We start from the raw sequence: 24,045 nt of genomic DNA on the forward strand, positions 1-24,045 counted from the left end.
GGCAAGTGTTTCAGCCTGACGACACAGATTGAGTTAGACAGTCTTTCTAAAATCATCCTTAAAGTATTTGGTGGTGAGAAAGCAAGGAGCCCCTCAAGAACAGGGAACCCAGCGACCATGGTATTTGGGGACTGCCAGCCCCTTGCTTACCTACACAGGCCCCGTTGGGGGAGAGTTTGAAGCCGGCGGCACACTCGCAGCGGTAGCTGCCGGGGCTGTTGATGCAGTCCGCATTGCGCTGGCAGAGATTGTCGCCGTTGCTGCACTCGTCGATGTCTGGAAAGGCAATGGGGTCCAGGTAAGCAAGTCTTTCACCTACTGCTTTGGGATCAGATTCAGCCCACCAACTTCCACACGCAACTCTTAACCGCTACCGAAGAGGTGGTACAAAATCAGAGGCCCACCTGAAAGCCACTTACGCATAGATAGTCAAGTCTCTGGAGGACGGACATCCCAGATTACCTTCGCAGACCAAGAGCAGGTCATTGTAGCTGAAGCCTGTTGGGCATTCGCAGCGGAAACTGCCGATCTGGTTAATGCACACACCGTTTGCACAGATGCCCGGAATCTCTTTGCATTCGTCAATGTCTGAAATCGAACGGATTTGGTAAAATGTATGTGTTTCTGCTAAACGTAGCTACCATCTTACCTTAAAACAATGCTATGGGTAGCCTGAAATAAAAAGACATACTCTCTGTTCAAGTCAGATGCAAACTGGCATAAATGGTCTTATAGCTTACAAAGAACTAAAGACTGCAGTGCAGTTAGTTCCTCTAAAGAGCTTTGGAAAAATGGAGGTGGATGGCAAAACAAACACAAAAAGTGATTTTATGTGGTAATAAATCAAGTGTATCTCTTAAGGAATCAAGCCCCACCCACCAGTCGTGTCAGATGGCCCCAACAGCTGCCATTCATCAGATAAAGCTATGTTCCCTTAAGTTAATGTATTTTGTTACACACACACACTCAAGTAGATTGCTTCATAGAGACTTAAAATTATATTGCTTAAACTAGGAGGGAAAAAATAGAGTTTGCAACTGAAATTCCACTCAGAAGGAGGCAATTTATCTGAAAGGGAATTCTGTACATTCATAATGAGATCAAATGAAAGGGATGATATTAAAATATACAAAAAAACTTAAGATGTATTTTTGAAAAGAGTAACTAGCAGTTAAAATAAGATTAAGGGGGGCAGAGAGAGGGGTGGTTCAGTGGGTTAGTGTTTGCCATGTGAGCATAAGGACTCGAGTTTAGATCCCCACTGTTCACATAAAAGTTGGACACAGTGGCATGCATCTGTAACCCCAGGGCTCAGAGGGGAGGGATCAGAGATGGGTGGATCCCTGGAGCTCCTGGCCAGCTTGTCTAGCTGAGTAAGTGACCTTTAGGTTCAGTGAGAGAGCCTGTCTCAGGAAATAATGTGGAAAGTGTTGAGGGAAGACATCAGGTATCAATCTCTGGCCTTTAGAAATACTGGCACACACATGCATATGCACCCACACAAACACATCTGAGGCACATCCACCCCCACAAACACAAAATAAGGTTCAGACATGTAAGACAATATGCATGGCAAGAGAAATTTGAATTTTTTGCATGGTATGCATGGAATTTGATTGTCAAGTAATCATCATAATTAAATTGCTAGGCAATGCTGATGAAATATAATACTATCATTAAGCATGGTTTCTTGATTAATTAATTAACTAATCACATTAGCCTGGAATCCAGATTATTAGATTTTGTGTTACTGTTACATTGTGAGACACTTTCGTACAAACTGTGACATATAAATGCATATGTTTACATATGTATGTGTGCATTATTCACAAACATAATGGGAACAAACTCACCAACGGCTTTCCCTGTGTGGATGTCAAAGGTGAATCCAGGAATATTTCCACATATAGTTTTAAAGTCAGCTTTAAAACAGAAACAAAGGCAGGCACTCTTAACATTCTCAGACACATTCAAATTAACTTTACACCATAATTTTCATACCATGATTATACCATAATTTATACCATCATTTTCAGCAAAAAGAGCATTTTTATAATATTCACAACCAGTCTTTTAAATTGTAATTGTATACATTTGATAACAATGTCTGCTTCTGCAAACGATCTGGGCATCCTCTATCATTGCCATCTCTGTCATCAACTTTTTATTGATCTGATAGCAGGAGAAGGTAAGCAAAATACTAAAGAAGACAAAATTTCTTTGGCAATAAAATTATTTCCCCCTTGTGATACAAAGAGTGTTAATAATGGTTCAATTCGGGCTTCTTAGGTGGCTCAGCTGTGGAAGCTCTCATGGAGTAAGCCTGACACCTGAGCTGGATCCCTGGAGTTCTCATCTAAGTGTGAGGAGAGAAACAACTTCACAAAGTTGTCCTCTGACCTACACACATACACACACACACACACACACACACACACACACACACACACACACACACTAATTATAATTAGAAATTTGAAATCGTAACAAAAATATCCAATTTATAAAGATTGAGAAACTGAATTTAAAGAGGCCACGATTGCACAAGGCACAGATGTGCAGAGAGGTTTTACAGTGGAGACACGGGCTAGAGGTGGCCCAAGAGTGAGGCCCGAGTTTTGTTTCATTTGTTTGTTTTACGGTCTACCTTTTGGAAAGTGAAATTGGAGAAATAAAATAGAGACTACGAGGGCTCTTTCCTATACCTCACCAAATCAACAGAAACGTAAAGAAACATTGATTTGTTAGAGCAAAGTGTTTTGGATGGTGGTCATGACGCAAGTGTGTATGACTAAGACTGTAGTGGTAAAATGCATATGGCGCGCGACTCTCAGTGACATCAGTGTGAGGATTTTGTGGTTTTCTCCCATCAGTAAACACAGAGTTTTCAATTCATTGTTTTCTAATAGCTTGGTCACCTTCAGATATGCATCTTTATTTATCTCTCTCTCTCTCTCATCCATCCATCCATCGATCCATCCACCTACCTATCATCCATCCATCGATCCATCCATCCATCGATCCATCCACCTACCTATCATCCATCCATCGATCCATCCATCCATCGATCTATCCATCTACCTATCATCCATCCATCAATCCATCCATCCATCGATCCATCCACCTACCTATCATCCATCTATCTATCCATCCATCCATTTACCTACCTATCTACTCACCCACCCATCCACCCACCTATCCATCTAATCTACCTACCTACCTACCTATCATCTATCTAACTACCTACCTACCTACTTACCTACCTACCCACCCATTTATCTGTCTTCCTGTCTGTCTCTAGCTGTCGTCACTCATCTTAGTTCATCAGAAAGCATGACACCCACAGGGAGTAGCCCCTACCACTGTTGATTATCCATTTTCCAGAGAAGGCATCATTACAGAGTGATGGTAAAGCCTCTGCTTGGGTCACACAAGTGACAGGGCTTTGATATACATATAGATCTGTCTCCAAAATGTCTTCTCAGAGAAAATGACATTTATGTTCTTAAACCAGCAATCTTCAACTTTTACTTTTGGAGCTTTATACTGTTGCGATATGGGTCAGAGACGCCCCTGCCCAGCTCACCCTTTGAACACTTGGCCTCTGGCTCTTTAACCGAGGTTTCGGTGTTCGTGGCTATGGAGCATTTAGCGGCTGGGCATGCCTGGTGGAATCATTCTGGAAGGGTTGGTCTTTAAAGGTCACATCTGCTTCTGCCTCCTGCCTGCATCCTCTGCCTCCTGGTCTACCCTTGGTGAACAAGCTGGGACCTCAAGCTCCCGCTACCCTGGACCAAACTGCTCCACTCAACTTTCCCTGCTGTGATGGGTCCTGACTTTTGGAACACAAGAGACAAAATACATCTGTCGTCCCCGAGACAGGTCCATCAGGTGTTTGTCACGTGATGAGGAAAGTGACACACTGCTGGATTTGAGTCCCTGAAAAAAGGCCCCTGTACCACCTGTCCACACCTCCTCCCTGAATTCATTTTCGCATCCTCTTAAGTAAAATGTTTGAACGCGTGCCGAGTCAGTATTCGGTAACAAATGCACAACCTGCCTCCCATTGTTTCTCTCAGGTCAGCTTTCAGGATCTGTAACTATGAAAAATTTTTATTCTCTAGGCCTCCTAGGGTCTAGACGAAGAGTAATTTAAAGACAAACGGTTGCTATTCTTGTCTCTGTGAGGTTTTTTTCTTTTCAATGGAATTTGCACTTGTGAAAAATCCTTCCTCAAAAGCTGGAGACATGTTCTTCTGGGTCCCATTCCTAGCATGGACGTGGCACATCACAACCATCTATAATTCCCAATTCCTGGAGATTCGGTGCCCTCCTCTGGCCTCTGCAGGCACCAGGCACAGAAACACACAAAGGAAAACATCCATACACATACAATAATAAAATAATTTAAGATGTATTGTCCTGTAAAAGTTCCTTCTGTGTTGTGGGAGGAGCTACATAAGGAACACATTAACAAGCCGGTTTCTGCAGTCTTTTCATGAAATTCTTTTTTAAACGTATTTTTCAAGCAACGTTTCTTCAGCAAATACTTTTTAAAACATATTTTTCAAGATGTAATTTAAACAATTATTACTGAAGTTGCTAGCTTTTAAGTTACATTACCGAAATATTATACCTTCCATGTTGAACCCAGTGACAAACAGTAGTTGCAAAATAAATTCACTTGATGAATAAATAAATGGCCAGTCTTATTTGATGATGGTTGCATGTAGACCAATGCTATAAATTCTAGCAATGGTGCTCCTCTCCTTTTGAGATTTGGAGCTTATGCGGCATATGTCTCAAGAGTCAGTGTTTGGCTCAGGTCATTTGGGAAACGAAGTCATAGCATGCATGTTTTGGGGATCTCTCTGGAACTGAGCCCCTCCGGCTATAATCACACATGCTGTGGCTGTGTGTCAGACAAAGCCTTGAGCAGAGCGTGAGCTGTGTTACCTACCTGTTCCTGGCGTTGGGCACGGCTCACAAGGTTTGTTCCAGGCTTTGCCGACGTTGTATGTACAGCAGCACATCCTCTTGGTCACGTTAAAAGGTAACTCGTTTTCACAAGTGGTCCCATTATAGCTTCGGTAGCAAAAGCTTTTCCTCATGTCTACATGGAGAGAAATGGGTCAGCTGGGCATCGGGAGCAGTGAGACCAGTGTGCTTGGTCAGCTGACTTTCCTGAGATGATACAACTCTGGAAAAGGTCTGCCATGTTCAGCTGTCTTAACTCTCTGAACTGCTCCATCGTTTCCAGATGGACAGCCCCTGCTTTTAGGCAAGGCGTTTATGGGGAAATGAGCATGAATTCTTCTTCTACTAAACTATTCATTTAATTAACAACATTAATTTAATTGAAAAAAATAATTAAGTATTGAAATTTAAATATCCCCTTATCTATACAAAGTGCATTTTATATACATGGAGAATCAAAATTATCTAAGATCTGTAACTCCAATGCCCCCCCCCCTTTAAACTTCAGATTTACAGACTATGTAACCATGTGGTGGAAGATTAAAAGCTTGAGGGAAGCAGCAGTTCATAGGACTCTGACACACTTCCTCACTCATAACGATTCCCCATTCGTTAAATTTGGTTTCCGGAGCCTCTGAACAGTAATTCTGAGAACAGAGGTGTCCTGGCTGCAACGCCAGCAACCTGGACTCCAGCAGTGAGTGCATCTCGGTGATGGCTACTGACCCATGCAGTTGTGCCCGCCGTTGACTTGCATGTACTCGGGTGGGCAGATGCAAGTGTAATTCCCCAGGGTGTTGTAGCAGGTGCCAGGTCCACACACGCCAGGGTGGGCAAAACATTCGTCAATATCTAGGGGAGGCGAGAATGTCCAGGAGTTAGGTTGGTTCTATGAGTGTATAGAGAGTATAGTTTACTGCACAGACCACAGTTCTGTGTTTATAAGATTCAGGAATAAAAAATACTCCAAAGGATGTGTTTACATTTACACCACACCACACAAGAACATATTTCTTAAAAACAAAACAAAAAAACAACGAAAGATAAAAAGCTCCCAATCCTAAAATTATGAACTATAAAAAAAAAACAATTGCCTCATGCCCATATACATTTGGGGAAATTCACATTCTTCAAGAGGAATTTCTTTGAAGTCTGCTTTTTCCTATGCCATTCAAATTAAATTTTAACAGCAGCTTTAAACTGAGTGTAGGCTATGTGATCCTCCTTTCTAATTAGAAGTCCTCTCAAAGGTTCTCAATGGAGGGTAAGTCACATTTCAGATGCCTTTGGCTAGTAAGTTCAAAACTAAAGGCTGTAATAGAATAAATAATGTTTCATTCTTAATGTTCAGTTTTAGAAACAGTCCCTCATCCGGCACACAAACACTGAAGTTATACTGTTAGCCAGAACTTGAAGCAATAAAGACAAGGATGGACCTTGCCTCCAGAGGCAAGACGGTCCCCTAAAAATAAAATTATAACTGCCATGTGACAAAGGGGAGGGAGGAAGAATCCATACAACATTTCAACGTCTTTATATTATATCCAACATTCAGAAATGAACGACCAATATTGATTTGCAGTCACATTTAAGTTTACAGGTTCCTACTTGAATTGATTGTCAACATATACATGTAACTAACTTCATATTCAAAATTCCATTTTCAATTTATTCTTAACCAATCATCTTACTCAATTTTTTTTTTTTTTTAGTAAATCATTGCAGAGGAACTGCAAACTGAGCTCATCACTACACAAAGGGACAGCATTGTTATAAAAGATGAAAGCTATCAGCCTCAACAGAGCCCGACGGTAGCATGCAGGGCCATGAGAGGCGACACTGTGGTAGGGAATAATACCACTTTCCCTCACCTTCACAGATGCGGGTCTCCTCACTGAGGTAGTAGCCCTGTGGGCACTCACACTGGAAACTCCCAAAAGTGTTGATACAGTTTCCGCCCTGGCAGAGCCCGGGCAACTCCTGACATTCGTCAATGTCTACAAGAGGAGACAGTTCATTAACAACAAACATCACAACCAAAGAGACAGTGTTTGCAGCTTTCAAACATGACGGCTCTTATGGACCACGGACATCTGTGCACCTAAAGGGAGGCCGGTAAGTGCTGCGTTTCTTCTGACTGAGAATCTCTTGCCTTTGTTGCTGTTTGCTGAGGAGAGTAATGGAAGCAAGCTGCGTGTAATTTGTTGGGGACAATGTAACACAAAGTTTCTCTGCCTAACAACTGTACGCCAGATGCTGACAATGGATGGCTACTCCTCAGTTAAATTGTTGCATGCGGATGGATACTTCTCAGTTAAATTGTTGCATGCGGATGGCTACTTCTCAGTTAAATTGTTGCTTCACATGTGTGTGACAGACTGCCTACCTGCAATTCCACTCTAGAATCCTGCGGGCACGGCTTCACACTGACTTTTGTACCGGCTTCCCTCTAAACTAAGCCATTTACCTTATTAAAAACGACATGACAACGAGGGATGAACTCACCCTCTAAGATGATCGTGATGGGGTTCGGTCTAAAGCCTTCACCTCCAGGACACAGGGTATAATATTCAGCTGGGGGTGGGGGGAGGGAAACAAAGTTTGATTCTTGGATCGCAGTGGTAAAAACAATCAGCAAACGCTCAGCAAATGCCAAACTCAAATCCTCAGGGGATGTCCACATGTCCTTTCAAATGCATGTACAATAATGTATATCACATTTTACTCCCAAATATCATTACTTCATCAATGACAATGCAGTGGGATAACAAAAACCTTTTTTTGTTGTTTTTATTTTAAAGAAAACACTTCCTTTTAGATAATTCATATCACAAATGACTTGGCAAGTCAATAAAAAACGTCAGGAGTCTATGGCACAAAGGCTTGGGTTTTGTGCATATCAGAACACATGTTTCCATTTAAAGTGCCCTGTGACTGACTTCAGGATACAATCTACCTATGGACTTGAACTAACAACCTCCAAGAAGACCCGGGAGTGGCCTTCATGTGTGATACCATGGAGAATCGACATTATCACCATTCAGATTGGATTGTGGTTAAAATGATTTTTTTTTTTTTTTTAGAGAGAGAACATAATGAAAAACATAATGAAAAAAATAGGAAGAAAGGAACTGAAATTCCTTTTCTATAAAACACTCTTGGCAGATTTCAGCAGAACCACTGACAACAGTCCAAAGCCCTTCCCCCCGTCCCCCCCCCCCCAACAATACAATAGCAACTTGTTTCTATCCTGGACTAGCAATGTTCCATTCCTCTTCTTCCGGCTCCATACTTACTGCTATTTACAGGGGGACATGTCTCGCAGGGGTTTCCCCAGGCCTTCCCCAGGGAGCAGCAGCAGGAGGAGCGACTGACGCCCACCCCGATCTCTGTGTTGCAGGACAGACTCCCATCTCCTCGAGGACCAAACTTCAAGTAACAGTTGCCCACGCGGTTGTCTGCAGAACAACAGAAGAGCTTAAAGTGGTCCTTGCTATGGAGAGAACCCCTCAGGAAGGCATCTGAAAGACTAAGTTCAAGATTTTGCACACTGATGTGGAGGGCACATCTCAATCCCCTGCACAACACACTCCTTTGTTTTTAAACTTCTCAAAAGATCGAGTCAGCCACAAGACATGATGACAGATGGTGGTCACTAGAAACCATAGACCGTTTTCCATATATCCAGGGAATAAACAACACAGTGAGGCATTCCTTATTTGGGGGTACTCTGGACATTTCAAATAATGAGAACATAATAAGACTGGGTGTAACTAATCTGTATCTTGAGTTTGTAAAGACGTGGAAACATACCTAGGAGAAGTTAACTAAGCTTGTGACATGTTAACAATCTCATTTTGCTCCTTTTGTTTGCATCCCCCAATGGCTTTATTTCAATCTTCACAGCAACATTCACAGATTGTCAAAAGGTTGTCAAACTAGAGTCTTCAGCCAAAGGTTCCAGCGACCGGGAAGACTGTCTCGTCTCTATAGTTACCATCTTGAACCACAGCTTTAAACAGTATTTTCTTTTTCCCTCGAGTGATCTCAAGTTCAGAATTCTCTCTTACCTTTCTTCTAAGTTCTAAACCTTCCTGCTTATTTTTTCTCAAGTATTATCAGTTATTTCCAAGTTAACACTTCCAGAAATTAAACTGGATACTCTTCGTTCCCCATACAGATCTGTTCTACTTGTCCTTGAGTCTTAGGGGTTTTCAGTCGATGGAACTTTCCACCTTTCTCAGCTGTCCAGCCTTGCTGCCACTTCTGGTATCTTACCCTCATTCCTTTTTCACACCGGCAATAACAAGGCTTGACAACTTTATCTTCAAAATATATTTGGCAACTGACGTCACTGATGCCTTTCCCCCTGGGTCTGAATTCCAGACACCAGCACCTTCTTTAACCAAGACTACTACAATGGCCTCCTAACTCATCTCTTAGCTTCGATCCTAGGCCCAGGTCCAGTCTGTTTTGGCCTTTGGAGCCAAAGTAATCCTTCCGAAGAACTACTTTAGGCCAGGCCACCCCTAAGAGGTCTCATCCTAACCAGAGTATTCTGAAAGTCTTTATGAGTCCACAAAGAACCTTTCACTTGCGGCTGCAATACAGCGCAACCATCTGGCTGCTTCTTGCTGCTACACTGCGATATTTTCATTTGTTTCTGATGCCAAATCTTGGGTGTAGAGAACGGAGTTAGCTCATGGTCCCTCCCTTGCTAGCTCTGAATTCATTTGGCATCCCTTCCTTCCTCTTCCCCCCTTTTACCTTTATCCTTCCTTCCTGTCTTTCTTGTCCCACTTGACTGTTCAAATTCCCTGCTAGTAGCTTTTGCATGTGTTCTCATAAAACAGTTTTAATGCACTAATTTAAAACTTAGATAAATGACTTCTTGTCATGCAAAACACTGACTTTTAACATCTAATTGCACTTGCTTTGTGGAGAAACTGCATATGAGTTCTACGATGTTCAAATGCTTATATTTCTCATTTATCTGTTTTAAGATAGGGCTTTATTCTACAGCACAGGCAAGACTCCAGTGTGCAATCCTCCTGCCTCAGCTTCTTGAGAGTTTGGATTGCATTAAAAAAATCTGTACAGTTTGTTAAACTGGTTTCTAAATCTGTGTCACCACAAGTAATGTAATGAACATCTTATGTGTATAAACACATCTATGAAAGAGTCAGTATGTCAACATCTTTGGCATATAAAATCAGTATAGAAATTTATGGTTCATAGATCCTTCAGAAGTAAAGAACACTGTCCTTTATTATCTGCATTCAATGGTTCCTCTTTAATGTTTTAAAATAATTTTTAATGGAGTTTATAGAAAATAAAAATCTATACTGAAAAAAATTATTGCTTATTTTAGTAAGGATTTAGTCCTGGCTAACTCGAATATCTACTACCCCCTTTCTTGGTTTTGTACTCCAAATTGTCCTTCAAATTATAAACTTAGAATCATCTAGTGTGTCTCTTAAGTGAACAGGCTGTTTTTCTTTAAATGAATTTTATCAAATACATATTACAGTTAATTGTCAAGAGAATTTAAACATTCAACTTTGTCTCGATGATTCTATATATTTCATTTATCTTTCACTTACCAACACAACCCACGCCAGTGGGGTTCAGCTGAAAGTCAGGTGGGCAGTTACACTCATAGCGACCAGGCGTATTCACACATAGGCCATTGACACAGTTTATGGGATCTGCACACTCATCAATATCTATGAACATGTAAGATGCCAATGTTAACGTCTTTACTTCTACATACAAAGTGCTATTCTAAGGAATTGGTTGGACCTTTTCCCCAAGTTATTAAAGATTGTTGTAGAAGACTCAGCAAAATGAAAATTAAAAGATTCAATATAAACAAAACAGGTTCTGTAATGGTGCAGATTTTATATGTGTATGTGTGTATACATGCATGTGCGTGTGTGTGTGTGTGTGTGTGTGTGGTGTGTATTTTTTTTTGAGGGTGTAGGGGGACATAATAGGGTTATACTTCATAGTCTTGACTGGTCTGAAATTTACTATGTAGACGAGAAAGGCCTGGAACTCATAGAAAATGACATTTTCAACAATGCCATTTAATATCCTAATATATATGCAATAATCAAATTTTGCAATTCTGAGGAAGAAAAATTACCTGCTTAAGAAAAACCGAGAATCCAGTGAGAAGCTCCGCAGGCTCAGAATTGCTATCCAGCCTGTGTAGAGGTTCACCGTAGACTTTGGGTCTGCTTAATTTTGTTATATGATGGTTTTTATTTGCAAGATTTGTTTATAATACATTTTGTTAAAAATTAAGAAAAAATGAAATATATGTAAATATTCACATATGTTCACACACATATATGAATACTTACTAGTTTTGTATTAAATAATGAAGTTGTTTATCTAAATGCAAATAAATTCCATAGTAGAAAGTAAATGTACCAGAATGTACTTTTTCTTTTTTGCAAACATGCACAGCCAATGTACAGATCAATTTTGAAAAGTTTATGTAGTTAGCATAGAACATGAATGTCAAGCAATGAGAACACAGTTGCCCTGACTCACAATACCTGTGCAGTTTCCTCCTGTCCTGTCCAGTTCATAACCATCATCACAGATACAGTGAAACATCCCAGGCAAATTGTTGCATGTTCCAAAGACACAAATGTTTTGGAAAGAACATTCATCAATATCTGAGGACATGAAAAATAAGGTCACCTCTTGTTGACAAAGATATATTTAAAGTTTTTAACATGTAACAATGAATTTTTCTAAATTCTAAGATATTTATCAGCAGTAACTTTTTTTTAACTTCATCTTCGGCTAGATAAACAGTCCAAATGGTAAGTTAGATATGCTTATCTACAGGACAAGATATAAAACAAATCCTATTTTGGTTCAATGAGTATCTTATACCTTTTCCCCTTTCTGCAGTACTAGGAATATGACATAGAGACCCATGCATGCGAGGCAAGGGCTTTACCACTGAGCTACACCCTAGACCCAAATGTCTAATATTGTAACTGTTTTGGATTACAATATACTCTAATAGGAAGTGTCAGCTTAGGCAGCGTAAGTAGAATACAAAAATTAAATGCAAACTCGTCAAATTAGTGAAATTTTAAAAAGCAAAAACAATTGAAATATTCTACCTAATTCATACAAACATTACATAGTTTGTAATTGGCATACTGAAATATAAAACGATATAACACTACATATTAAATATATTGGTAAAAAAGTCTTTTTTTTTTTTTTTTGGTTTTTCAAGACAGGGTTTCTCTGTGTAGTTTTGCGCCTTTCCTGGAACTCCCTCTGTAGTCCAGGCTGGCCTCGAACTCACAGAGATCCTCCTGCCTCTGCCTCCCGAGTGCTGGGATTAAAGGCGTGTGCCACCACCACCTGGCTATTGGTCAAAAGTCTTTAACACTTAATTTTAGTTCATTTTATAATGTGACCTATTACCATAAAATCATTTATAAACATGTATAGTGTTCCTTATACCATGAAATAACATGATCCATACCCATAAATTTCTCTGTATTTTGCTAAAATATAGGTACTAACAGAGCTGGAGGGGTGGCTCAGTAGTTCAGAGTGCGTACTGCTCTTCCAGAGGACCTGAGTTTGATTCCTCATAGCCACATTCAACGGCTTACAACCATCTGCAAATCCAGCTTTAGGAATTTGATACCCTCTTCTGGGCTCCATGAGCACTCACATTCACACGTACACATACCATCCTACTCCACAACACACATGCCCATGGAAAATCTTAAAAAAAATATTTCTACTAAAATCAGAAACTCAGTTTATAAAACCATCTCATGAGGCTGCAGTCAAGGGGCAATAAATACAAAGTTATCACACTTAACAAGTGAAAACAAGGCACAAAACAGTAGAGACAGAATTGCAGAAATAATGTATTTGTACCCACAAAAGAAGGTGGACAGTTTAATATATAAATTGTCCAATACTGTGAGAATGAAGCCCACATGTAACATTTACGTTTGACCAGAAAAGTCATTCTTTTTTAAGGAAACAATTCTTTAAAAATGATTTTTAAATATTACATTTATTAGTGTGTGCGTGCAAGTGCAAGTGCATGTGTGCTGGGCACATCATGGCTTGCATGTGGATGGGAGAGGGTGATTTGTGGATATTAGTTCTCTTCTTCCACCATGTGGGTCCCAGGGATAGACCTCATGTCATCAGGCTTGGTGGCAAGCACCTTCCCTTGCTGAGTCATTGTGGCATGCTCCGTAGATAAGTCATTTCCAACACTATCATGAAACAGTTGTATCTTAAATTTAAGAGGGTCTCCTGGCCATTTAAAATAGTTACACTCATTTGTTTTTAATTATCTTAGGTCTAAGGGGCTGTTCAAATTGTGTTAAATGTTCAGCTAATATTCAAATGTGTCTTGCCTTTGCTGGGACACGCTAAGGAAAGAGAGCAAAAATTTCTTCATGGAGGTTGCAAATAAACTGTTGGTAGTCTGCCAATGGAGAGGGAATGGCATCATCTTTGCGAGCACACATGCCACTCTTAAATGAGCTACCAAAAGCTCCCCATTTATACTAACGCAGCAGCTTATGTAAGACAGGGTGAAAACACAGCCTTTATATTACCAGTGCTCAACAATTCTAACGATATAGAATGCACTGCTAACAGATCAAAAAAGAATGCCATCTCCCTCTAGGGCCTTCATCGACCACCATGCACAGATGCAATCCACACTGCAGACTAGCTACTCAGACATCACCGTCTCTCGGGCATAATTTCTCTCTTAAGGTCTACTTTCTGATGGTGGGGTGGGGTGAGGTTTGGCTATGAGTCTCCCCGGCACAATCTGTCTGGGTCTGGTTGATATTGTTGTGTTTGTGTGTCTGTGCTGGTACTCGCCATTTCTTTCACACTACAGTAGGGAAAGGGACTGAGATTTGTTTCATTTTATCTTTGCCTGAGAGTTAGCTGGGGGGGGGGGAGAAGGAAGAGGAGGAGCCAGAGTTGGAGTTGAGGGAGTCACTTTTTAAAACAAAATTTTTGTAGGATTTCTATGAATGGCAAATTTGGTTGAAGTTCCATGGTCTCACAGCAAAACTAAATTCTTTTCATTCTTCAAACATATTGTATTTCCTATAGCATGTTGATGGTCCAAACTGCGTGTATGTGTACTACGAAATGAATCTCTAACTTGAGAGAAAATCAATTCCCCCCACCCAGATAGCATACCAGACACAAAGCCCTATTTTTAGGAGAGAGATGATGTATTCCCCCCCCCCCCCCCCCCCCCCCCCCCCCCGCCCCGAGCAGAGGTGAACAAGTCCTTGGTGGACTTAGGAGGCTTTCAGTCTCAGACATACACACCGCAGACTTAACCAGGAAAGGAAATGCCGGAAACAAGCTGCTTTGACTTTACTGAGTGTAATAAATACAGATGGCTGAGGCAGGCAATAGATCACCATTTAAAAACTGAAGAGGTGTGTCCCATGTCATTCATTTAGTGACACAAAAGAGAAAAAAAAAATGGTTTTTTTTTTAAAAAAAGGAATAAGCTAAATTTCCAACTATTGGGTCTTTGCCAGAAATATTTCATAAGAGATGAAAGCCAGCCTTCCTCATCATTCATTCCACACAATAATCCATGCTCAAATGAGCGGCTTTTATATGTGCAGCATGCACTGTGTATTCTGCTTCCAGGTGGAGCCCGTTCCAGCCTTTTCCGTGGTTTCATTTGCTGTAGCTGATCCAACTTGCAAATGAATTGGCAGCCTGGCGACCCACCTTGGCAAGACCTGCTGTCGGAGGCTGGGGTGAAGCCCATTTCACACTCGCAGCGGTAAGCTCCCGGCACGTTCAGGCACTGGCCATTCTCACAAAGGTTTATGTTCTCCGCACACTCGTCAACGTCTGGAGGGTAAGAAGACATCCCCGTTAAGTTCCAAATTTCACGACACACTTATGTCCTTGCTCGACAATGAAATCGGTTTTAGTGGCCGGAGTTGGTGTTCATTAATATGAAGCAACGATTAATCCCATTCATAGAGTTAGCGTCTGAGGCCTGAGGTGGAAGCTCCCTAACTTACACCCCAACACTCAGCTATAATATAGATTGATGGGGTTTCTTTCAGTTCTCTTTAATACCCACTGACGAATTAGTATTCAAAGCAGTATTAGTAGATATGACCAAGAGCTCTGGAATTACGTTCATTCATTTGAAAGCACAGCAATGCACTTCCCTGTTTCCCTAGCTGAAGCTTCTTGAAGGAAATTAGAGACACCATGGAAACAAAGCTTCCTCCTTACTACTAAAGTGTCACCAAAATTACACAGACAGACACTTCCCAAAGACCTTCAAGGTGGTTTACTTAATTCTATAAAGCAGGAAAGGGGAGGAGGGCAGACGTCAGCATGCCCTGAGCTAGGTGCTGTGGCAGTCACCAGGCACGCGGTTTCCATCGAGTTCACTAGAAAGATCTGGGCTGAGAGCGGCCAAAAGAGCTGCAAGGGTCCCACTGAGCCCCACTGTGATTGCAGACGTGTTTTTCTGCACGTCTTTCTTTGACATGACATCACAGGCAAAGTCCGGAAAATATAGAATAGCCAAGACTCTAAAGAGAGGGAGTCTAAGTCTGCACTTTGTGTGAATAATTACAAACTTAGTCTTAGGAGTTTAAAGTGTGAATGAACATCGGCTGAGAGACACCTCGCTTGTAAAGTGAAAAGTGGTTTTCTTGCCCAAAAGGATGATCTAGTCTTGCACATGGGTATAATGAAACAAGGCATCATCCTTGAGCCCCGGGGAGCACCAGGAGTGGAAGAGCAACTGGTGTGTCCTGACTCTTAGTGATGCTGACTCTTAGTGATGCTGACTCTTAGTGATGCTGACTCTTTTAGTGATGCTGACTCTTAGTGATGCTGACTCTTAGTGATGCTGACTCTTAGTGATGCTGACTCTTTTAGTGATGCTGACTCTTAGTGACGCTGACTCTTTTAGTGATGCTGACTCTTTTAGTGATGCTGACTCTTAGTGATGCTGACTCTTAGTGGCGCTTTCCTAAGTTCTTTGCTTCTGTCATTCCATTTAATCCTTTTGAAACTGTGAGGAAAGCTAGTAAAACTCCGAGGAAGATAATAAGCACCTCCGGTGATGTAACTTAGAAAGAGATACTAGGCATCCCATCTTCAAGAACTGAGAAGTTCCATCACATCATCCACTTAGTGATAAAAAAAAAAATGCTGCTGTGGTCACTATGCCTATTCTAAAATGAGAAGAGCTGAGGCCAGCCAGGCTACTCACGGATTTAGGTTTATAGTAGAGTAGGCAGCATATACACTGTGAACCCAGGTGCCTTATCCAAAGCCCGCATTTTCCTGATCAGTACTTCATAAAGTAGTAAGAGATAACAGTAGTCATTTACAGGACAGGAAAAGATATATGTCATTACTTTAAAACACCAGCCAATATTCTGGAAGCATTTTCAGGCTTCTGTGTTTAGTGGATGAAAGGGTGTGTGCTCACTCATAAGTCAAGTAGAAGCACAGAGAGAATCATTTCAGTTTTTGTAGTTTTCTTAAAACAAGGAAAGCGTATGTGATGTCCTGAGATGGACCTATCAGAGCTCTCCTCAAGTCTGTCACTTACCTGAGCAAGTGAAGCCGTCCCCTGTGAAACCCTCCGAGCAGGCACATCGGTAGGAGCCTGGGGTGTTGACACACTGAGCGTTTATGCTGCATTGGTGGGTTCCGTTTGAGCATTCATCCAGATCTGCGTGACGAGTGAGCACAAGAAAGAAGATGACGGACAGAGATGGGACATTCTAATGCATGGGAAGGTTGTGACTTGTCAAAATCATGAGCTAGCCCAAACTGATTTTGTTTTGGTTTATCTGGAAGGACACTGCTCTATATCCCCAAGATTTTAGGTTCATAATCCAAAATGTTCATGTCATAACCGTGGCCCCAGCTACCAATTCAAGAATTGTGTGAAGTATTCATAAAACAAAGGAAAACAGGAGTCAGATTCACTCTGACCTCCACCTCCGGTGGCTCTTTCTACTGGTTCTCTTAGCACGGTCAGAGGCTCTGTTTGGGAGGTAGCACCGATCTTCACAAGAGAGAAGCAGCATAGGGTTCTAAATTTATTTTATAAGAAGGGAAGAGAGACGTGTTTCTTGATCTCCTGGAATTAACAGCCTATTGGAAAGGATGGGTGTCAAACACAGAAAAGAAAGAATTATGTATTTTGCTATGAACTATGAAGAATGTTGCAGATATAACCTAGTTGGAAATGCAGGTATCAAGGCAGATCCCATCGAAGAGGTAACTTTTAATCAATTCCAGACCTCCTCTTGCAAGGAGGAAGGAGCAGCATTTCACTGAGTAGAAGGACAGAGGGTGTTTCTCAGAGAGAGCAGCACAGGCAGGACCGCCGGAGAGGAAACCTACAGAACGTGGCATTAAAGGCAGGTGGAGCGGCACGACCTGGGGGCCAGGGCAGTGGAAGGTGAAGCCAGAAATGCCGTAGAGACTTGTAAACCATGGAGAGGAAGCGGGTTTCTCCTAGGTTTAAAGAGGTCACTGTCAATTGTGAGAAGAGGCTGAAGATTTCGAGTGCTGCTACCTGAAGTGAATAAGTTGCAGGAGGGTCAGGGAGTGAACCCGGGGGAGGGAAAAAGAGAAAAGGAAGAGAGAAAGGGGGCAGAAGCGGGGAAAGAAGGAGAGGGGGGAGACTGAGAGGGAAGAGGGCAGGAGGATGGGAGAGGTGGAAGAGAGGGGACAGGGGTGGCAGGAGGAGAGAGGGAGGGAAGGAAATGACTGAGAATGATGGACTGCTGGCGACTGATCTCATCCTGGGGCGGGCAGTCTTGTGACGGTCGGCCAGACCGACAGACGGACATGAAGCCGCACATAAAATGGAGACTGAGAGAAAACCAGAAGGCTCATGGGGCAAGAACGATGGGAATGAGGAGGCCAGGCCTGCCTGTCAGGCCGTGAGATGAACGCTGGTGGGCATCACTGGCCTGGAAACAGGCCTGCAGTCGACCCGAGGAAGCCGACACAGGCCGTTACCCAGCAAAGTCATTTGGAAACTATGATTACGTACATTCAGTAATTGGCTTTAAATATTTGACAAGTATGAAACATTTGGCCAGATAGACAAGTCTTACTTAAATTAATTTATACTATTGGTAAGAGATAGTAAAGGTTTTTTTATTTAATCCCTACTAGGGGTCTATAAGCTTTAATGAGAAGTCATCATGGGAATCTCAGATGGTTTTTCTTCTTCTTTTATTTTAAATTGACCTGGGTAATTCTTACCAGCTGGAAATAGTCTTTATTGTCACAGCATGGACATATTAAACAGCTTTATGAATGACACCCAGAGTATAATCCAGTCCCCTGCCTCAGGGCTATATAATATTATTAGGCTTTGGCTCAAGAGGAACTCAGGGAAAAAGATTTCTCCAGTCTCTTTTTCAAGTTAGACTTCTTGGAATTCAACAAAACACTCAGCTTTGCCTGTGAGGACAACTCTAACACTAAGAGCCGTCCACTTACTCCCGTCTTGAGGCCATGTGAAAACCCCCTATGTTCCACCGTTTATTTCCCTGGCTTTCAAATCGCACTGATTACTCTAGGAAAAGACTGGGAAAACACATTAGCCGTTTTTTCATGTTACAGCTGTTTAGATCACTGGCTGCACATCAAATAATTTTTTTTTTACTGAGCAACATGCACGGAAAGGCAGATGCCAGAGCATCCTGTTGTAATTTGACCATTTATATTAAAGCTAAGGAAACACTCAGGCAGGAATTATCCCTGCGACCAAAGACAGCTTTGATTTACGAGAGAGTAAATAAAAAGTGAAGAGGATGTTCCCGCCGGAGTATGGCGGTGAACACGTGTGCAAGGAAGAGCCAGGAAGAATGCTGGCCCTCCGAGAAGGGTCTTCCTCGTTTGCGAACTCACCAATACACTTGATACCATTCCCCACCCAGCCTTCTCGGCAGCTGCATTTGAAGCTTCCGGGGACATTCAGACACGAGGCGTGCATGTCACAGTTGTGGGCACCGATTTCACACTCATCCACATCTGAGAAACCAGAGTTAGAAAGGAAAAGATAAAGCATGAGCTAATTAAGTCTACATGCTGCAAAGGCCCAGACAAAACTCTGTGGGAAGGATATGGAGACACACATTTCAAGAGAGATTTTTGAGAAAGACTATGCTGTTCCTTCCAATTACTATTTATCACATACTTTTCATGAAGGTAAGAATGAGCTTGACATAAAAAAAAAAATCGGCCGGGCGGTGGTGGCGCACGCCTTTAATCCCAGCACTTGGGAGGCAGAGCCAGGTGGATCTCTGTGAGTTCGAGGCCAGCCTGGGCTACCAAGCGAGTCCCAGGAAAGGCGCAAAGCTACACAGAGAAACCCTGTCTCGAAAAACAAAAAAAAAAAAAAAAAAAAATCATCCTTCATTTTGCGAGTCAATGCTCCAATGTAGTTCAGGGGTAAAAGGTTTGCTTGGCATCTGTAAGCACATAGGATTAACTTCCAGCACCCTCCCCCGCCTCCACACACACACTGCTACATATATATTTAGAGTTTCTGTAAACTGTCACTTACGTGTGCCCTTTTGCTTTTTATTTCTTATCTAGGAATATGTAAAGAATGTTCTCTTCCGAACATTCTTGGAAGGGGACCAATGCTTACAAGTGTGTGTTTATGTTCACAAATATTACACAGAGACACATATATGTGATCTATTCAGATATATACAGTCATGTGCAGCCTAATGACATTTTGGTCAATTGCAAACCACTGACAATGCCTAGACACACGGCTATGCTGTAATAGGTATGCTTTTTGATTTAGCATGCTGGTGAATTCATCTAAGAATGCATTTCTTGCGACGTATGCCTATTACAAAGCAATACACAGCTGTGTGAATGTGTGCATACATAACATATACACTTGTACTATGCACAACTATGTAGATTTGGTTTCCAAAACTTTCTAGACTATGATTCATCTGTTCTAGCAGCTCACTGACTTCAAGCTGCCACTGCTGAACTGACACTGTACACACACGATTGGCTGCTAACACCTTTACGAGGAGTAAAGTCATGCCCTCATCCCTCATCCTCTCTGCCTTTTCCTGGATGGTCAGCTAAAGCGTTTCCTGCAGCCTGAGTGCCTCATTGCTGTCTTGAACAAAATGCCATACTGAAGTATTATTCTAATTAATCTTATCAATAAAAAAACCAGGAGTCAAATATTGGGGTAAAAATCTGAAAGCTCAGAGCAGCAGGGGAGCAGCCACAGTCCCTTCGTCCCTTTCCGGTTCCTCCAAACAAAAGGATTCAGATCCTCTCTCAGCCCCACCTTACGACTTCCTGTCTCCTCTTTCTACAGTCCTCCAAACCTCTATGGTTAGCTAGTGGCTAGCTCTGCCCTCTAACTCTAAGCAAGCTTTATTTGTCAGAACACAATCAAAATATCACACAACACCATATGGGGACCTTAAAGTGAACATCAGGAGACAACTCGCCAGACCTTTATTATGATGTTTCCTAGTCCTATCTGTATGCAAAGGGAGAAAAATAAATAGCAAAAACAGGAGTTAGAAGATAAAGTGTATGGGGTAAGCAAGAACAGTGAAGAGAGAGAGAGAAAGAGAGAGGTAATAGTGGGAGAGAGAGAGAAAAAAGAAGAAAGCATGGGGGTAAGACAGTAAAAGTCTAAACAGGACCTAAGAATGCATTACCAGTTTCACATTGAGAATCAAATGAAAACTTGGATGCTTTAGGACAGTGGTTGTCAACCTGTGGGCTGCACTCCCTTTTATGGTAGGATGGCCCTTTCACGGGGGTTGCCTAAGACTATCGGAAAACACAGCTATTGACACAACGATTCATAACAGTAGCAAAATTACAGGTACGAAGTAGCAATGAAAATAATGTTATGGTTGGGGGCCATGCAACACGAGGAACTGTATTAAAGGGTCGCAGCATTGGGAAGGTTGAGAAGCACTGCTGTGACTTTTCCCTCTTTACGTGGGCCCTCCATTTGGGCTGTAATCAAGCTGAGCAACTGAACGATGTTACGAGATCCACCAGAAGCAGGGCAGACTTGACCCACTCCTTCCTCCTTACTGGGTGGCTCAGTCAGTACGCAGCTCAGAGATAAGGCAAGGTACGGCTAAGAGTGAGTTACCCATCACACGGCAGTCATAGCCTGGTGGACCGGCCCTAGGATGCACAGGTCCGAGGATGGTGAACGCTGAAATGATGTCAGCTTCTGAAACCCGTGAGGCCGAAGTCTAGCGGACATGGGGGCGAGTCCTACCTGTGCATCCCGTGGTCCCCTTCTTCACCGAATAGCCCAGCTGACAGTGGCAGATGAAAGAACCTTTCGTGTTCTCGCATTCCCCAAACATGCAGATGTTGGGATTCAAGTCACATTCATTCACATCTGGAAAATACATTTTTCTGGTTACTGCTGTCCATCACCGTAATTTAAAAGCCGCCTTTTAAGCTGAATAGCATAGTACTGAAATAAACAGGTAAAACTTAAAATACAGCTCCCTTGAAAGATTCGTGTTGCAGGTAAGTACCTACCTGCCTCTAAGAACTTCTGAAATAATTCTTCTTTTTCATATTTTACAGTTCTGGCAAAATGGCTCAGATTTTCAAAGAAACAGTGGGAAAAAAAAAGTCTTCTTTCTGTGTGTGTGTGTGTGTGTGTGTGTGTGTGTGTGTGTGTGTGTATTCACATATGTATCAGACTCTCATTTGCTGGGGAGGAAGTGCTGTGACATGCTGTCTTCTGGACATGACATGGTTATTGAATGCATGAACTCACAGCAGCCGTGGTTACTCATACAAGATCAACCCAACTAAAATTGGACCACAGACATGGGAAGTGATTTCCAGGTCCTGGCCCCGACTGATGAGCAACGGTCAGTGGAAAGTGACTGAGGGAGGGAAAACCATTCTTTTGGAGGGTGTGGCCACTGGTAGGGTTCCTAAGCTCCTGTGGATGGCCCTACATCTGTGCACATAAGGGTGGCACTAACTGGACTCAATGGGTGATAGAAAGAAACAAACCTGAAGCTGAGCGGGAGACACATATGAGGAGATACAGGAAGAGAGGAAGAATGGAGGCAGACATTCTATTTCACTCAGTATGATGGCCTCAATAACAGAGAACAATAAAAACATTATCACTTGCTCCTGATACCCACCGATGCATGTTTTCATGTCCATTGAAGCCATGAAGCCATCGTAACAGAGGCAGCGATACTCCCCAGGAATGTTGGTGCACTGACCACCATCGCAGACATCAGGATGGTCTTCACATTCATCAATATCTGACGACACAAAGTTAATGGTCAGTGAGAGCAAGAACGTTTTTCATTGGTCTCAAATAAAATGTCTCCATTCAGCTCTACTTGACAAAGCCTGGAGCCACATTTCTAATAGAAGAACCATAGCATGCATATTTTTATCTTTTCTGTACCTGCACACGATCTCCCATCCGGCATCAGTGCGTACCCCTCACTACAGCTGCATTCGTAGCTCCCTTCTGAATTGGTGCACTGGGTGTCGCAGCCTCCGTTCATTATCATACATTCATCGATATCTGCGCAGACATTACAAGCACATTAAACGCCAAATCTACATCCATACAAAGGAATGGTTACTGCATCTTCTTTTTAAACAGATAATATATGACTAGCTTTGGATTTGTCTTTATACTGTTTGTACTGATTTAAGATTATACCAATGATCTCCCTTAATCCCTTTCACTTCCTTTTATACAGCATTCTGTTTAGTTCACTGTCTGAGGAGGAAAGAACCCAGAAATATAACAGCTATGAAGTTTGGAGCACTTTTTATGAAAAGACCAGTGAGTTTTCTGCAAAGTCAGCAAACCATCTGGCCCCTACTTACATTCCTTTATAGTACAAAGGACTCCCATAGGCTTTAGGATATAGCTGGTGACAAAGCTTGATGACCTGAGAGACGGGGAGAGCCGACCTGTGCGGCCTACCCTTACCTGTACAGCCCTGGCGGTCTGGCGTGGCCTGGTATCCAGGATTGCAAGAGCACTGATAGGTTCCAATCATGTTCACACATTTGCCATTTCTACAGAGATTGTCACTCAAGGAGCACTCATTAATATCTAGAAAAGACAAACAGAATTATGCTTTATACCACAGCAAACTTAGAAGAGCCTTTAAGAGCAGGTTTCACCAAAGAGGTGTCACCTGAGTGGGAAACAGGATAATCTGGGATGTTTGGTAAAAATGCTGGTCTCTATTCCCGTATTGCTGACACAAGAACTTTCTGCTGTGCTGGAAGCATTCCCTTCTCTGTCTATAGTTTCTAAAATGGAACTGCATGTTCTACTAGCCCTTGAAATGTGTTTAATATGACTGAGCAATTTTATGTATTTAATTTTAATTACAATTAGATAGCCACATGTAGCTAGTCATTGCCATCACAAAGTACACAGACATATTGTATGTCATAAGTAAATCTCATTGTTATCTATTTTATGGGTTTACACTGGTGTACCCACATGGTCTTCAAAAGCTGTTCAGGTGCTGCCTACAGAACTTGGACTATCCTGAAGGAAGATGCCGGTTCCAGAGAACAGAGTCATGGCAGTTAAGATCTCATATGCTTGTGTTCATCAAGCTGTTTAAGTGCCTGGCTATGTGGATCTTCAGCCTGCCACTGTTAGTTTAAAACAATCTGGCCTTTACAAGATGGACAAATGCCTTAAAAAAAAACTCATGCAAAAATATGTGGAATAAAGCATAAAATCCCTAGAGAACACCCTGTGACAGGAGAGTGATCCATTTCCATATGCAAAATACTCATCAGAAGGAATATAAGTTAGACTCAGTGACCACTGGATATAAGGAGAAATTATCTCAGACTCATACAACTACCTAAAAGAATATGCTGCATAAATTTATGGTTATAGTCATTGAGTATACATATCACAAAACATTTATTTTATAATACATATTGCCCTTTTGAGGGGCCGTTTTC

At 41.9% G+C, this 24,045-nt stretch overlaps 1 protein-coding gene across 1 annotated transcript in view; it reads right to left on the minus strand.

Annotated features, from left to right (window-relative positions):
- Positions 1-24,045, minus strand: part of Fbn2 (fibrillin 2) — a 216,978-nt gene that overhangs the window by 43,039 nt on the left and 149,894 nt on the right. The window contains exons 28-44 of the mRNA XM_052742225.1: positions 23,042-23,167; positions 22,502-22,624; positions 22,227-22,352; positions 21,329-21,454; positions 18,949-19,071; positions 16,622-16,744; positions 14,761-14,886; positions 11,544-11,666; positions 10,581-10,703; positions 8,274-8,435; positions 7,483-7,551; positions 6,849-6,974; positions 5,704-5,829; positions 4,961-5,113; positions 1,854-1,922; positions 463-588; positions 151-276 (exon numbers count right to left, since the gene is read on the minus strand). Of these exons, the coding sequence (XP_052598185.1) occupies positions 151-276; positions 463-588; positions 1,854-1,922; positions 4,961-5,113; positions 5,704-5,829; positions 6,849-6,974; positions 7,483-7,551; positions 8,274-8,435; positions 10,581-10,703; positions 11,544-11,666; positions 14,761-14,886; positions 16,622-16,744; positions 18,949-19,071; positions 21,329-21,454; positions 22,227-22,352; positions 22,502-22,624; positions 23,042-23,167 (2,076 nt within the window). The remainder of the gene's footprint in view (positions 1-150; positions 277-462; positions 589-1,853; positions 1,923-4,960; positions 5,114-5,703; positions 5,830-6,848; positions 6,975-7,482; positions 7,552-8,273; positions 8,436-10,580; positions 10,704-11,543; positions 11,667-14,760; positions 14,887-16,621; positions 16,745-18,948; positions 19,072-21,328; positions 21,455-22,226; positions 22,353-22,501; positions 22,625-23,041; positions 23,168-24,045) is intronic.

The sequence above is a fragment of the Peromyscus californicus genome, unplaced genomic scaffold, assembly GCF_007827085.1.
Source record: "Peromyscus californicus insignis strain IS unplaced genomic scaffold, ASM782708v3 Scaffold_17__1_contigs__length_78620276, whole genome shotgun sequence".
Taxonomy (NCBI): Eukaryota; Metazoa; Chordata; class Mammalia; order Rodentia; family Cricetidae; genus Peromyscus; species Peromyscus californicus.